Source organism: Equus asinus, chromosome 10, assembly GCF_041296235.1.
Source record: "Equus asinus isolate D_3611 breed Donkey chromosome 10, EquAss-T2T_v2, whole genome shotgun sequence".
NCBI lineage: Eukaryota > Metazoa > Chordata > Mammalia > Perissodactyla > Equidae > Equus > Equus asinus.
The window spans coordinates 72,767,504-72,783,602 of NC_091799.1; the positions used below are offsets into that span (position 1 = coordinate 72,767,504).

The window sequence follows — 16,099 nt, forward strand, 5'->3', positions numbered from 1 at the left end:
TACCATTTCATGAAAACCTAATGTGCTGAATTCTATAGATCTTATCTCCTCAAAATTATCCATTGTTGTTTTATATTTTATGCTTTTTTACTATTTCAGTTCTCATTTCACCTCTCTTAAACTCATAATAGCTTTTAAACTGACTTCTTTATCTATTTATTGTTGAATCCATTCTCCACACTAGGGTTTCTCAATTTCACCACTGTTGACAATCTGGTCCAAATAATTATTTGCTGTGAGGGAGCTTTCCTGTGAATTATAGGGCATGTAGCAATTTCACTAGCCTCTACCCATTAGATATTAATAGCACTTCCCTCAGTTATAAAAACCAAAAAGTTCTCCAAATGTTGCCACATGGGCCCTGGATGGCAAAATCATCCTCAGTTGAGAGCCTGTGCAACAATTCTTCCTTCTTGATCTTCCTAAATTACAGTTCCGATTATATCATTCCCTGATGAAAAACTTTCACTGGCTTCCCATATTATGCTGAAAAATGTCCAGACAACTCTGACTCTGGTCATCTCTATGTTTCCTACTCCTTAATCTCTTACAAATCTTCTCTATTATTTAGAACGGCTGATCTATGAGAAATTCTTCAGATTGATAGATAGATAGACAGAATGACAGATAGATTGGAATTTTCTGGATTTGGTGACTGTTCTTAACCATAGGTTCTTCCCAAATACCCTGCCTGTTCTACATCTGGGATCGTATATCCAGATTTTTACCTGCTTAAAAACACAGTCTTGCTCAAATTTCTTCACATAGTAACTCGGTTTAAACCCTCATTGGAATTGAGAGGAGTCTTTGCTTTATATACATATTATAATAGATTATAAAGTCACTGTTTACGACCATATGGTTTCAGCATAGAAACAGTCAAATAGATCAGTGGAGCAAAATATTGAGCCCAGAAACAAACACCAATGTATATAGAGACAATCTATAACAAAGGAGATATTTTTGTATCAATGGGGACCAGAGAGTTCATTGGAAGCTGTTTGCTGGCTCAAGAGACAAATCTTTTTGGAAAAAAAGAAAATTTTAATTTTGTTCTATATGCCAAAACAAAAAAATCACTTAGGTAGAGATGTAAATGTAAGTAAATATAAAAATAACATAATCTCAAGAAAACATTTAGGACATAGGAATAATCTCAGTTTTAGGGAGATCTTCTTAACCAATACAGGATATCTAGCAGCTCTCAAAGAAGTTACAGATTTATTTTCCTAAGTAAAATAATCAAAATGTTTGTATGCAAAATTATATCATTGAAAGGCTAATAGGCAAACAGTAAAGTAGGAATAAATATTTAAATGACATGGTTAAAGAATCGATATTCAGTCTTCAAATAAACGTTACAAATTAATAAAGAAAAATAAGAATTTCATCAGAAATGAGAAAGTCCATTTGTTTAATAAGTATATGAACATCTTCTCAAATTCCCTAGTCAGGAAATGCAAATAAAGCTAACAATGGGTTGCTATTTCTTGCTATGGAAGGTGAGGCAGTGTATCTTTACTCATTTTTGGAAAGATTACAGACTTTTGAAATAGTCCAACAATATATTTTAAAATCAAATACAAAACTTTACTCTTTGATCCAATGAAACACACTTCTGGGAATCTATTTGATAGAAATAAATGTTATATGTACCAGGTTGTTCATTACAGAATAGTGTGTAGTGGCAAAAAACTGAAAAACATAGAAAAATGGGTGAATTAACTATGGCATAATCAACAATGGGTTATTACATAGTTATGGGAACATTAGATTATTTGGAGGAATTTTTCTGTGATAGAAGCAATATGCAGAGAAGTATATATGATATGATTCATTTCTGTAGGAAAAAACTAGAATCCGTGTTTGGGGTATGTGTGTGTGTGTGCATGTGTAATTATATCAACATGGAGAAGGGTAAAGAGAAATCCATACCTTGTTTTCGGAAAGTGTAGGTGTAAAGAAAGGAAGGAAGATATGGATAGAACAAAGAATAGAAAAGTTGTTCATGATTTTAAAGAATCATAAAGCATATGTGATATACATTTATTTCAACAAGAGTGTGTGTGCGTGTGTGTGTGTGTCTGTTTTGCATGTGCCTAAGGAGATAAATTAAAATGAACATAAGCATACATTCTTATACAAAATAGTTTGACTATTATCTAACTGCATTATATACTCTGGGAAATTGATTGCAACTCTCTACTCCAGCCCTACATCCTGCTTCTCCTCAAAAACAAATAAATAAACAACACGAACAGAATTAAAGTGAAGTCTCCACTAGACACCCCATTGGACTTTTGAATTATTCCGATTATATCTAAGTCCATCAAGATACCTTGACAACATGCCTTCTCTGTGCCCCTGTGTAAGGAAGGAAATCTTGCATTAGACTTAACATCCTAGTCAAAATTTATTTATTCACCCTTTCTCTTAATAACAATAAAAATGTTGAGTGTCTTCACTGAATCATGCAATTTAGTCTTGAGAACATGATCAATGAGACATGGCCCCAGCCCTAATCTATAAGGTGATGCAGGCACATGAAAAGATTATCATATACCAGATGGAAGTCTCCATGATGAATACCTGGAGTTCTGAGGGAGCCCAAAAGAGATTTAAAGCCAGTCAGAAATGAATCAAGCTTATTTTCTCTCTATCTGTTCTTTGAATGGATCATAGAGATTAGAGCCTTAGTTTATTTTGCAATATGGTTTGTAACGAATCCATTTTTAGTATATCAGTATACTACTGAGTTGAATTTAGAAATTTAAATGTGTCATTATAAATAATATATACATTCAAGATTTTTATAGAACACATTGCTTTGTTTATTGAATACTCTATTTCTTGTTTATGAAACATCTAAAATTTTGGGGACTCTAGGTTTATTCCTGAGAGTAATTGTATATTTTCATGTGTGGAAACAAAATGTAAGGAATAAACTTTGTTCATCCCCCAAAATGAAAACTTTGTGTACGGGTTCATTATGCTATCTGCAGAGTACAGTATAATATCGTGTTCAAATTATTTTCTTTCCTTAAAATTGAATTTCATTTTTACATTTGTATATATGCATACGTCTGTGTGTGTGTGTATGTAGATTAATATGGCAGCGTGACTTCATTTTATAAGTCAGTAACAATGAATTTCAGTTTAAGAACCTTAACTCTTTCAACCAAATGGGGCTAGTTATTTTTTATGGGTCAGCAGCTGCCTGCAATTCCAAAGTTTATGAGATTGGGCTTTTCAAACTTATCATGTTCCATTTTTTAAATCTGTAAATTTGATTTTCGAAAACTCCGTTAAAACATGAACAGAAATATCCACACATATTAAATATGTGTTAAAAATAACTTTAAAGATTTCTGATATTTCAAGAGTTAATTTTACAAAGACAGGTATGGCTTCATGGATATGTGGTGTGTGACCTTGCAGTTGCACAGGGACCCACTTTTAGAAGGACTCTGTGCTTAGTTTAATGCTCTGCTGCTGCTATCTTGAAATTCTTAATAATTTTGCCTTTGAATTTATGTTTTGTAATTGAAGTCCACTGAGACAATGAAGCATGAATATCAGCCTTGGAGCTGCGGGGTGGCAGCTGTGGGTACACAGGTTCAGGCCTGCAGGCAAAGTAGGCAGCACAGAAGCCAAGCGATTGGCCTGGCATCAACGCACGCATACACATGCCTCTGCATCTGGGATGCTATGTGTACCCAACATGGCCAAGCCGGACCCCGGCCAGATGAGCAGTGGCAACAGCAGCTGCAGAAGCAGCAGCAGCAACCATGGGAGCTGGGAGTGGCTCCTGCAAGCCAGCAGGGACAGGGCCCATGGTGAGGGGCCAGCTGCCTGTTAGTCCCAGGAGCACATCCCCGCAGTATCTACACAAACACTAAATCTCCTGCCTAAGTCCCAAGTCAGTGCCTGCAGAGCTCAGGCAGTAAACTTTGTCAATAAATTATTACAAAAAAGGGAGTACACATGGACATTGCAATAAAGCATATCAGGCAGTTCTTAGAATTCTTCGTAGTTTACGATGTCCAGTTGTAAAAACTGCTGTAACATTGCAAAGCAAATATCCACCAGCCTAGAAATACGGATTAAATTTGAAGATCATCACATTTGATGGAAAATAACACTATTTTCATATGAAACTTTAAATGAGCCAATTATTAACAAGGAGGACAATTTTTAAATTAAATTTTCTTTGTAACTGAAAATACAGGAATAGACTACATAAACAGGCATTTTGGATTATATACAAATTATGAAACTACTTTTGGTTTCTTGCACGACCTCAGCAAGTTACAGGAAATGTCAGAGGAAATATTAAAATACCATTGCATACATTTACATTTAATATTCAAATCAATTTTAAGGCTGTATAAGGGACCTTTGTTGTGATGGAATTGTTCTGTATCTTGACTGTGGTGATGAATACATGAACTGATACAGGTGATAAAATTGCATAAAACTAAATACACACACAAATGAATACAAATAAATTAGTGAAATATGAATGAGATCAGTGGATTGTATCCACATCAGTTTCCTGGTTATGACATTGTACTATAGTTTGCAAGATGTTAACATTGGGGGAAATCGGGTGAAAGGTACATGGGATCTCTCTTTATTATTTCTTACAATTTGCATGTTAATCTATAAGTATCTTAAAATAAAAAGCTTAATTAAAAAATTCGCATTCAGATGTAGACCAAACTGATTTGTATGAAGAGTTAAATCTTTATAGAAAAATTGTTCTTTGAGAATTCGGCTCTAGATGTACTAAAATTTATATATTAAAATAATTTATCAGGAATTTATCCTATTTGTCACAGCCTATAAAATACTCTTAATATCTCCAGTAACAGTTACAACAATAAAAAGTTCTTTCTCAAAATTAAAAAGTACCAGAAATTATTTGTGATCTTGCATTAGCCAAAAGCAACTGCTGTCACTTTCAATTTTATCATTGAAAATGAAATTACTAACTGTATAAATTTTAATGACCTAAGAAATGAATTTGCAGAAAAATTGTCTGATCAATCAAGATATCATAATAATACAGTATTATTATTTATGATATACATACTATTATGACACCAAAATATTATTTTTGAAACTTGTAAATTTATGTTGTTAATCATCTATCGCTATTATCCCATTACGTTTTATAAACAATAAAATATTTTTAAAGGAAAAACTCTTTATATATCATTATCTTTAACAGCACTTTTTTACCCTGTGTTTTGAACTAAAAGACCCCAAGTTTTCATTTTGTACTGGGCCTCATAAATTATGTAAGTACTTGGCTAGGGAGTTTGATACAAATTGATCAAAAAAATCCTTCAGATTTTATCAAAGGGTAGATAAGATATATTGAACAGTTTATTTTTTAGAATTGAGCTTGGAGTAAAGTTTTGAAATGACATCAGAAATTATATCAAACAACTAATCTGAGAAGTCAGCTTTTTTTTTAGTATTTGCCAAAGTATTATTTTGCTTATTTTACTTTATTAGTTTATAAAAAGCTAACAAGATTCATCCATCATCATCTGACATTTGAATTCCAATACACATTACTCTGAGAGAGGGCTTCAAGGAAGTCTTTCCATTTATCAGGCTTGAATTTCCAAAATGTGTCTATTTTTCACTTAAGAATTAAAGGATTAAGAACTACACAAATGCGTCAATTTTGACTTAAAAAATCTAAACATCATAGTTTTGATAAAAATTCCTACACTTGAGCCCGTCTGCTTCACACCCATCTGCAGCATTTCTCAGCTTGCAAATATACTAATAGAGAGTGATTAGATTTCCTGAAACTTTAAAATGAGCCCATCAACGTTCATTCTTTGCATTTTTATGTGACACTCGCACCATTATCCCAAAAAGAATTTTAGTTTTAAAAACAACAAACCTAAAAGTGATTAGGAATGCATATATTAACAGTTCACTATTTAGATTTCATCATGCTAGGCAGGCTTTGAACAATATCAATTCATTAGATTAGTAATTAGGGAGCAGTACCTGTGTAAAAGCTCCATTAGAAGGATGTTTGTCCATACTCACTGTTCTATAATGCTTCTGTGTACAGGTCATACTCACTTTTTATTCTGCTCTTCTAATGGCTCAGTCTATTTTTTTTCTCTTCTGTTCCAGAATGATTCTTGGGGAAAGCAGTATTCATACGCGCTCTTCAAAGCCATGAGTCACATGCTGTGTATTGGGTATGGAGCCCAGGCCCCAGTCAGCATGTCCGACCTCTGGATCACCATGCTGAGCATGATCGTCGGGGCCACCTGTTACGCCATGTTTGTGGGCCATGCCACAGCTCTAATCCAGTCTTTGGATTCCTCAAGGCGGCAATATCAAGAGAAGGTAATTTGTTTTACCTCTAATATCTTCAACCACCTAGTTTGTAAATTGAATTAATAGTGTTCAAGTTCACTATCCCCTCTCTCAAAAATACAATGAGATAAAATGCTTAAAGCAGGAAAATACAATCTGTTTTGATATTTTGAGGTTTCTTCAAGATGGTGCTCATAGCTTTTGTTTCTAGTTTCTCTCTTGAGTAATAGATTTTTAAAAAATCTCAATTTACATTCACAGACAAAACAGTTACATGTTTCAAAATGTATGAAGCCGACAAGATATTATCGTAGTTAATATTCTATCATATTTCAGCAGTTAATAGAAACTCTTCTCTAGTATATGTTAGAAAAATATGTCAGCTAATTAAATGGGGACAGGCAGGCATTGCACATGCCCCTCTGTGCTTCTCCGCATGTTATAATCATAATTTATATTACAATCCATATGCTTAGCTGAACATATGTTGCCCTTATATCTAGATAAGTCACCACACCCTCCAGTCTTAAAAATGCATATTAACAGATGCTATCGAGCATTCTTCTGTACAACGTGTTAATTAAAATGATCACTGCTCCAAACTTTTCCCAAAAGAGAGAGAAAAAATAAATATATGTAATGATTTATTCAGTGGATTATTTTTTCATCTGCTGAATTACTTTGGCTGGGGCTAGAGCTTGGATAGTTGGACAATGCTTACGTTCTTGACCAGACATCAGACACCTACTGACAGATAAAATATTTCTTGACTGAAGGAAGAATTTATAATGTGGGAGCTCTCTTGAACACGACAGAGTATATAGCATGCACCTTGCCAAAGAGCATTTCTGAAAGCAATGGTTAAAATTGTTCTAGAATACTTCTCCTGGTAAGTGATAACAACTTAGACTCATAATTATTTACCAAACAGCAAAAGATCGTTTCTGTTGTTGCTTTATATACAGAAGTTTTCAATGCTATAATCATACAATAGGAGAAAGGGAACTTGCATACTTTATTTCCCTTGAATATAATTACACTGCCACTAACTATTATAGTGAACAAGTTGGTATTTGATTGCTGAAGTAATGAAAGGTGAACTACCAAAGTTGTTTCGATGTTCATTTTAAAATAAAGCCTCCAATTAAACTGGAAAGAACAAAGAGCATAGTAAGGAAAAAGAGATTTTATACGTTGACTGACTGAAAATTTCATATTCAAAGAAATTTAACAAAATTTACAAGGATTTAAGAGAAGACTGCAACATGGTGTATTTTCTGTTACACTGTTTCTTTTTCATTTCCAGATGATATTGCTTTTAATAAAAATACTCAGGGGCCAGCCTGGTGGCATAGTGGTTAAGTTCACGCACTCCACTTTGCCACCCCAGGATTCCTGGGTTTGCATCCTGGGTGCAGACCTACACACTACTCATTAAACCATGCTGTGGAGGCATCCTACGTGCAAAATAGAGGAAGATTGTCACAGACGTTAGCTCAAGAATAATCTTCCTCACCAAAAGAAAAAAAAATACTCTTTTCTGTTTTGTCTGCATCATCGCTACATATTTTCTTAAAAACAAACGAACATTTTCAATTTCCAAATTGCTTTAATTAGCATTGTATTGCATATTAAGTGAATTCATAATTATCTTTTTAGACCTGCTATATAAGCCAAGTTTAACTTGGTAAACGAATTCATTTAACTACATAATCATAGACATTTATATGCAAAGGTGTTAGGATGTTTGCCATAATTCAAGTCACCAAGTTCATCTTACAGCTGCTTAATAGAGGGCCAGGATCCTGGGGTAACCCTTTGTTACTGTCTGACATTTGGAACAACTTATTCAGAAACAGCTGATTAAAAAAGTCTAATTTTATTTTTTGGCTCCAAACCAAGAATTGTCAAGAAGTTTAGTTCTAGAATATTGTACTCATTTTCTAGTCAGTATAATTCAGAACAGGTCTTAAATTTTCCAAAACATTTTCATCACCCTCAAGTTGAACCCTTTACCCATTAAATAGTCACTCCCAATTTCATCTTCCCCCAGCCCCAAGGGAACTGCCAGTCTGCTTTCTATCTATGGATTTCCCGATTCTAGATGTTTCATATAAGTGCAACCAAGCAATATGTGACCTTTTTAATGTTTTCGAGGCTCATCCAAGTTGTATCATGTATCAGTGCTTCATTCCTTTTTATGGCTGATTAATAACCCATTGTGTTGATGTAACACGTTTTGTTTTTCCATTCATAAGTTGATGGACATTGAGTTGTTTCCTCCTTTGGCTATTGTGAATAGTGCTGCAATTTACATTTGTGTACATGTATTGTTTTGAGTACCTCTTTTCATTTCTTTTGAACAAATTCCTAGGAGTGGAGTTACTGGTTCATATAGTAATTGTATGTTTAACTTTTTGAGGAAATGCTTATTTTTGTAGTTAACATTTGTCTTTAGGTATATTGGAACCATCTGCAACAGATGCCTACAAAATTAATATTGATATTATTTTCACTGCCATTTACTCAGTAATAACATATTTTTAATGTAAAAGAGGGAGCTCTAACTAATAGCTTTTATAGTAGCCATTCAGAATGCACTGGTATTCAACCCATCTAATCTGGCTCCAGAATTCACTCATAGAATAACACTCTACTGTCTCCCCATCACTCATGGTACTGTTAGGCTCAAATGAATGTATTGGTCGAATCTAGTCTGCGGAAAGTCATACTCTAGCCCACTGTTTTAGTTTGGAATCTCAGAGTCATGTACTTCTTCCTTCCTAGGGAACATTGTTTCAGTCTGAGTCTCCCAACCTTAAGCAGTTCTATCATCCCAAGCAGTAGCATAAGGTCCTCTGATCTTGAAATTCTTATCTACAAAATATACCAATGCTAATAATCTGATGGGGCTATGATGTCATCATCATCATTGTCATTGTTACTATTTTCTCTTTTGACTAAAAAAAAGTGTGACGATCTTTATCCTTGTAACATTGCAGATTAAACTTTGACTTGAATCACAATGGATGCTGCTGACTTCGTGGGCTATCATGTTTTGTATTCTATTACATTTCAGACAGCTACATTTCCCCCTTCTCTCAGATATAGAGACTTTAAGGTGTGAGACAGGAGGTATTTAAAATGTGCCTCCCCCAATGCTCTGCTCTGGATCATCAGCAAGCTACATAGTTGCTGTAATTGGTCTATTGAAGTTCAACTTAGGAAATAATCAAAGACAATTGTATTTTTTGTCTCCAATGGTCACTTTAACTTTATTTAGTAAAGGTCATCTTTTCTGAGCAAGTTGCATCTTTTCCCACCCGCACCGAGGGCTTTTTGGAACTGGAAGCTAGAAGTGAGAAAGGTAGGCTTACTCCCTAGGCTCTTCTCTCTCCTGTCAGAAGTGTATTAGGAGCTGCTGTTTGTCGTCAAGGTAGGAGACAGCAGGAGGGAGGAAAGGGAAGGGAAGAGGCAGCTTAATGTGCCCGCTGGATGTGTCAAGCTAGTGTCCTTTGGTGGGTCTGGCAGATGCTTAAAGCTGACCCTTCCTGTGTGAGAGTCTTTGGGCTCTTGCCATGAGCCCCTTTGAGTCTCTCTCCCGCAATTTCCTAGATGAGGCCCTGAGCCTCTTTCTGCTGAGTGTTCCTTGCTCTGCCAGGTGGCACTCTTGGACTGGACCCAAGATGTAAAGCTAGCCCCCTCTATGGCTCAGATCTGGTATACAGAGAAGCACTCCTGAATCCTTCTCTTAGCCTATCTCTTAGCACTTCCTTGCATTTTCCACCAAAGCAGTGAGGAGCCTTTCTCTAGCCTTCTCTGATTCCTTGGCAGGATTCAGACCCCAGTGTCAACAGACTATTTACATATTCTCAGATGTGATTCGGACCCAAGACACTTGTCTCCCAACTATGTGAACTTATTTCAAAGATCCCCAAGTGGTTTTCTTGAAGCTCTCCCTACCGGTCAATGTTAAGGTAGCCCTCCCACACCCCTATCCCAAAGGGGGTTGAGAAAGGGACTCATAGTGGAGCAATCACACTCTCCAAAGAAAGCTGCTCATTAATCCCACCAGGAGAATTCTCGCTCTACCCTCTGACCTCTGTGGAGCTTTGATGAGATTGAGACCTCTGGGAGTTTTGACCCTTGGATCACCCTTTACAGTTGTAAACCTGTGTATGAGAGAGTTTCTTACACAACCAATATTCTGATATCTCTCAGATTAGCAGCTCAGTTAACCTGAGGAAAAAACAGTAAATCCCAATCCAGCAGCCTTTTCGACCTCTCTTCATCTCAATACTCTTCTCAAACCCTCTTCCACAGATGTAATTGTCATATATATGATTTATATATATAATTGTTCCCTGGTCAAATAAGTTTGGGGATGTTTATTGAAAAAATGTATTGATTTTTTTCTTTTTGTTTTGATATAAATGTGTGTGCCCTGAACATTTAGTGTGTTGTGCGTGCCCGCCGTGCCAAACCCCAATATATTTCAAGTGACTAATGTTCACTTTGGAAAATACCTGTCTAGACACACTCTCCACAGTGATGATTCCTTTCTTTTTTAAGTGACCTTGGTAGTTACTTTCTTTTCTAGATATATGTGCAACTCATCTAGCCTTCATGAAATGACACTGCTTTTGATCATCTTTATACTACTGCATCTTAGTTCTTACCATGGACTCCCCTGGGAAGCCCACCATTATTTCTAGACTTGTCACTCTCTTTCCTGTCAAATAATTGTAGCAGCTTTTAGGTGTGCAATTTTCTCTCCATAATAAGAAAGAATTTTAACACAATACACATTATGAATTTAGAGTAAGAGATTTTCAATTCACCTTGGTATACTTGATATACATGAAAGATTTTTAATGTGAAATTTGAATATGACCAAAGAATCACTTTAATTACGTGAGGAAATTGTCAAATTGAAATACCTTTATATACTGAATAGCTTCCTGAATGCATGGAGCAGACCGTATAAATCCAAGGCAGGTGCAGGAATGAGTTTTTTAAATAGCCTGTGCTTTCTAGTGGTGGAGCAGAAGACAATGAGCCAATGCTACTTCAGGCTTAAAATATTGATTATGTTGTATAAAATTTTAACAATTGCTGATTCTTGGTTTAGTAATGGCAAGAAAATAAAATGCTAAATTTATTCAAAAGGACAAAATGATAAAATTTTGTCCATCTCTGCAAAAGTTTACGTGATGGCCATTAAAGGCCCTTTGGAATAAGAAAGTACGGTTTAATGTAAGTAGTCTCTTAACCATACAAGTAAGTTATATGTAATCCTATATGAAACCATGTTGAGTTATCCAATTTTGTGTAATCGTACCAAAAATATAAGATCTTGAACCTCATCAGTTCAGGCAAATGGTTTTTCTTGGCTTAATTAATAATCCATAGATCCTTATTCTTTCTTTGTAAATGAAGGACTGTAATCAGGACTAACACACGCATTTCTTATTCTGTAGAAATCTTTTTTCTTTTTTAATCAGTCTAATCTTCCGAATTTGTACAGTCATGCACAGCATAATGACCTTTCAGTCAACAACAGACCACATATAAGACTGTGGTCCCATAAGATTAGTACCATAAAGCCCAGGTGTGTCATAGGCTGTCCCATCTAGGTTTGTGGCAGTACACCCTATGATGTTCACACAATGACAAAATCACCAAACAACACATTTCTCAGAATGTGTTTCTGTCATTAAGTGACACATGACAACATACGCGAATGATATGACCAGAGACAAAAGGCTAGGCACCAAGACCTGCTCTTGTTTTCAAGCTACTCAAATTCTATTTACAATAAAATGCAGATTTCTGATCATTTAGAATAAAATGATTATGGTTAATATACTTATTTTCTTGGTAATATGCCCTTCGAGAAGAATTTTGCTGGAAGAGAAGTGGTGCCAAATCAATTTTTAAACTCTTTAGATGTCTTAACCAAATCTCCTTTCCAGCCAGATAATTACTGTTCTCTCAACAAACTAAATGATTCTGACCTGCCACACCCTTCATCCTGCCCCTGTACAAACTTCTACCACTTTCACTCGACATAGGTCTGCCCTTCGCTTTGGAAGGTTATGCCGTCTTCCTTGATCATCCCAACCTATAGAGATCTGTTTATCGTGTATATTCTGTCTGTCCATGGGAAGCGTAAGCACCATGAAGGGAAGACCTGTGTCTCTGCTGTTGTGTATTTCAGCCCCATACATAGAATCCTCAATACTGTGATGCTGATGATACAACAGTACTCCGATGGGACAGTGAGGATTAAGAATGTTTACAGTGGTCCAGCCTGTATTCTAACAGAAAAAGGAATAAGAGTTCATAATTTAAACTTTTCTGAATGCTGTCATTTGAGTATACATGAAAGCATCCTTTAAAAAACCTTTATCGTGTTATTTGTATGTGAACATATTGCCTCATGTGTTACAGCAAGTGCTTGCTTAGGTACGTATGTTTGTATGTATTTAGCTTAAACACAAGTCAATTTTTAGAAACTAAATTTTCAATCTGTTTTCCCCTCTGGAGTTCTAAGATTGATTTCCCTGTAAGTAAAAGGTATATTATCAAAGTGTCTTTCATCAGTGTTGAAGCAATTTCTTAGTTGCTGGGTTGTCAGGAGTGTGTTCTGCTTTAGGATATGATGGAACTCATTGTCTCAAAAAGATAGATGGGAGAGTTTGTGGCTGCTGTCATGTAATTCTGAATCCTCAATTAAAAAAAAAGGACTCTACGACCAGAGTAATGGCAGCACAAAGAGGAAAAATTTGGAATAATGGCTACGATGGTTTATAAATAATACTATTATTCAGTTAAAAAGAAAAAGAAAATTACATCCTGTTTTGCAACCTGTCTTCATTAGATCAAGACATTTATTCAGCTGAGCTGCTAATTTGGTTTACTCATTTTCTAGTATTTGTCTTCAGAGGAGCAAAGGGGCTTTGAAGTTACAATGATCTTGACCTTGGAAAATCATGTCGACCCAGTGCTTAAATGAAAAATGGCTTGATAATATCCTTCTCATTGAGAACATGCTTTGGGGGAAGACATCACTGTAAAATCTATGTGCATTCAACAAAATGTTTCACTTGCTTTTCTTCATTGTTTGTAAAGGCTTTCTTCCTTTCTTTGAAAGTGAGAATGCCTTAAGCATGACTCCCACATGTTCCTTAATTAGTTGGAAAGATTTCCAATTTGGCTATTCTGTATCCTTTGCTTCCCAGAGCTGAATTTCACGTATGCTGGTGTGGTAAAGTGGTAGTACTGCCAAATGAAAGATTTTCTCAGAGGACAACAGCAGTGCCATAGTCCTGGGGTTAGCTTGATGTGGCCACTTCAGCTGAACAAATCAGGCTCCTGGCAGAACGTTAATACTTCACATTCTCAGCTGTGAAGAATATTTTTTACATTAACTAAGTACTATTATAAAGAGACATGCAAGTAAAAGGAGCGAGTTTGAGGCTGTTAATTTAACTAAGGAGAAAAATAGAATTTTGCCAACTGTAAATCTTTTCTGCCGCTGATTTTCTACTTTTGTATTTTAATATATCCCACTGGCAGAGAGATGGTATTCCCTCTCACTCAGTGATACCCTCTGTACAAACACTCGATGTTATATGCTGAGATTCCCCATGTCTTTGCTGTAGGTATTCATGGTTTCAGGCTGTGCGAGATGCTAAGGATTTGTCCTCACCAGTCATTCCTTTAGTTCTTCTCAGTTTACATTTATCATTTACAGCACGTATGACAGCTTCTTGTAATGGCTCTAAAGTACAGTTGCATTTTCTACTATTTTCTTTTACTGATGGACCTACAAATTTAATTTTTTAGAAGTGTTTGAATTTTCATTTGAATGTACTCCCTGAAGTTCTCTTTGAAGTGTTTTGCTGTATTGTGTTTGTGTCCCTTATATGTCATAAGACATTACTACACTCTTAAGCATTTGCACGGGGCAGAAGCTGGTCACCAGGGACCTGCTAATCTGACAAGAACCCACAGTCGACAAGAATCACTGCATGCAACTGGCATTTGCTAGTCAGATCACTGGGATCCATTTGAAATGGACCTTGAAGAATGCAAGGGAAATCAGCAGGCATAGATTGTCACCATAGGAAAAATGTCCCAGAAAACAGCCCTAATTTTGAGAAGACTTCTGGCAGACAGGAAGAAAATGTGCAAAGGCCCAGACGTGCATATATGTGAGGAAAATTGAATTATCTAGTTTGAATGAAGCGAAAACTACCTTTCTTGGGAAAGTGTGATATCAGACTGGGTTATGGTCCACCTAAGAACAGTTTTGAATGTTGGAGTTATGAGATTGTGCATCAGGAAAAGGATGTCCCCAGCAAAATTTTAGCAGTAGGATGTAGTAATCAGAGCTGTCTTTTAGGAAAATAAATCATAGTAGTGCAGGAGATATGATATACTCCTAACCTAGATTGTAAGTTTCCAAGATCAAATAAATCACTTCATAAATGCTTACTGATAGAATCATTAACCAACCATATTAAACAGGAATAGTAACTTCAGCTTCTTAAGTAGATGGGGATACTCTGATTAATAAAATTACTGGGAATGACATTCTTCTATAAGAAAGTAGGATCCAAATAATCTTCAGAGATAAAATGTGAGTTGAATCTCAAAATAATCCATTTTTTCAATGCCTATTTATTGAATGCTTACGATATGTCAGGCCTGGCGCTAGATGCTATGCATACAAAGTGAGCAAATAGACATGGTACCTTCCTTCATCAAGCTTCTTGTCGTGCAGTGAAGGGGCGAGGGTGTGTATGACACCCAGTAACAAGATTCATAGAAAGCAATAAATTATAAAAATTTTAAAGTGCTGTGAAGAGAATGTGAAGGCATAATAAGAGATTTAAAACTTTGAATTGATTCATATGGGGGGACGTGGTAGGGGTTGGGGAGAAGAAAAAATGATATTTAAGAAGAGACCTCAAGAATGAGAGGATAGTGAAGTAAACAACATGGGAAAGAAGCACTGAGTGTGGAAAAGCTTGCCATGATTCAAGAACAGACAGAAGGAAATTATGACTAGACTAGAGAGAAAATGACAGGCTCTAGATGAGACTGGAGAAATTGACATGGTTCAGATTGGGTTGGACCTCATAGGCCTAGTTAGCCATGTTGTATTTTAACCTAAATACTATGAGAGTCTAGTAAGAATTTCAAGCAGAAGAGTGGTATGATTAGCTTTGCATTATTTTAAAGAGTGTTCAGTTAACAATGTGTATAATCGATTAAAGGAAAGCAAAAAATGGCCTAGTTTTCTTTGGTATTAGGCAAATAACTAGTGCTAATTTGCAAAAACCAAGGTAGGATTTCAATTTTAGTAGGTGGAAATATTGAACAGGCCATTCCAGACTGAATAAATACTACTTAGGGCAAATGCTGAGCTGCTGTAAGAAAGGGATCCAACAATTCAGTGACCTAAAGAACTTTATGATTCCATGGATAAACTTTGTGAGATAAGAGGCCAGGTCAGTGGTATGGCACAGCTATGGTCATTTTCAGAAAGATTCTTCCAAGTTATTCTTCCACTATCCTCTAGGATCATGTTTCCCAAATTTTAATATGCATCATAATCACCAGGAGAGCTTGTTAAAACAGATCCATGGGCTCGACTCCCAGAGTTTGTTATTTGTTAGGCCTAGGGTGAGGCCTGAGAATTTTCATTTCCAACAAGATCTCAGGTGCTGCTTCT

The 16,099-nt window shown here is 35.8% G+C and overlaps 1 protein-coding gene across 1 annotated transcript in view; it reads left to right on the plus strand.

Moving 5' to 3' along the window:
* Positions 1–16,099, plus strand: part of HCN1 (hyperpolarization activated cyclic nucleotide gated potassium channel 1) — a 369,515-nt gene that overhangs the window by 255,808 nt on the left and 97,608 nt on the right. The window contains exon 4 of the mRNA XM_044779352.2: positions 6,166–6,384. Coding sequence (XP_044635287.1) covers positions 6,166–6,384 — 219 coding nt within the window. The remainder of the gene's footprint in view (positions 1–6,165; positions 6,385–16,099) is intronic.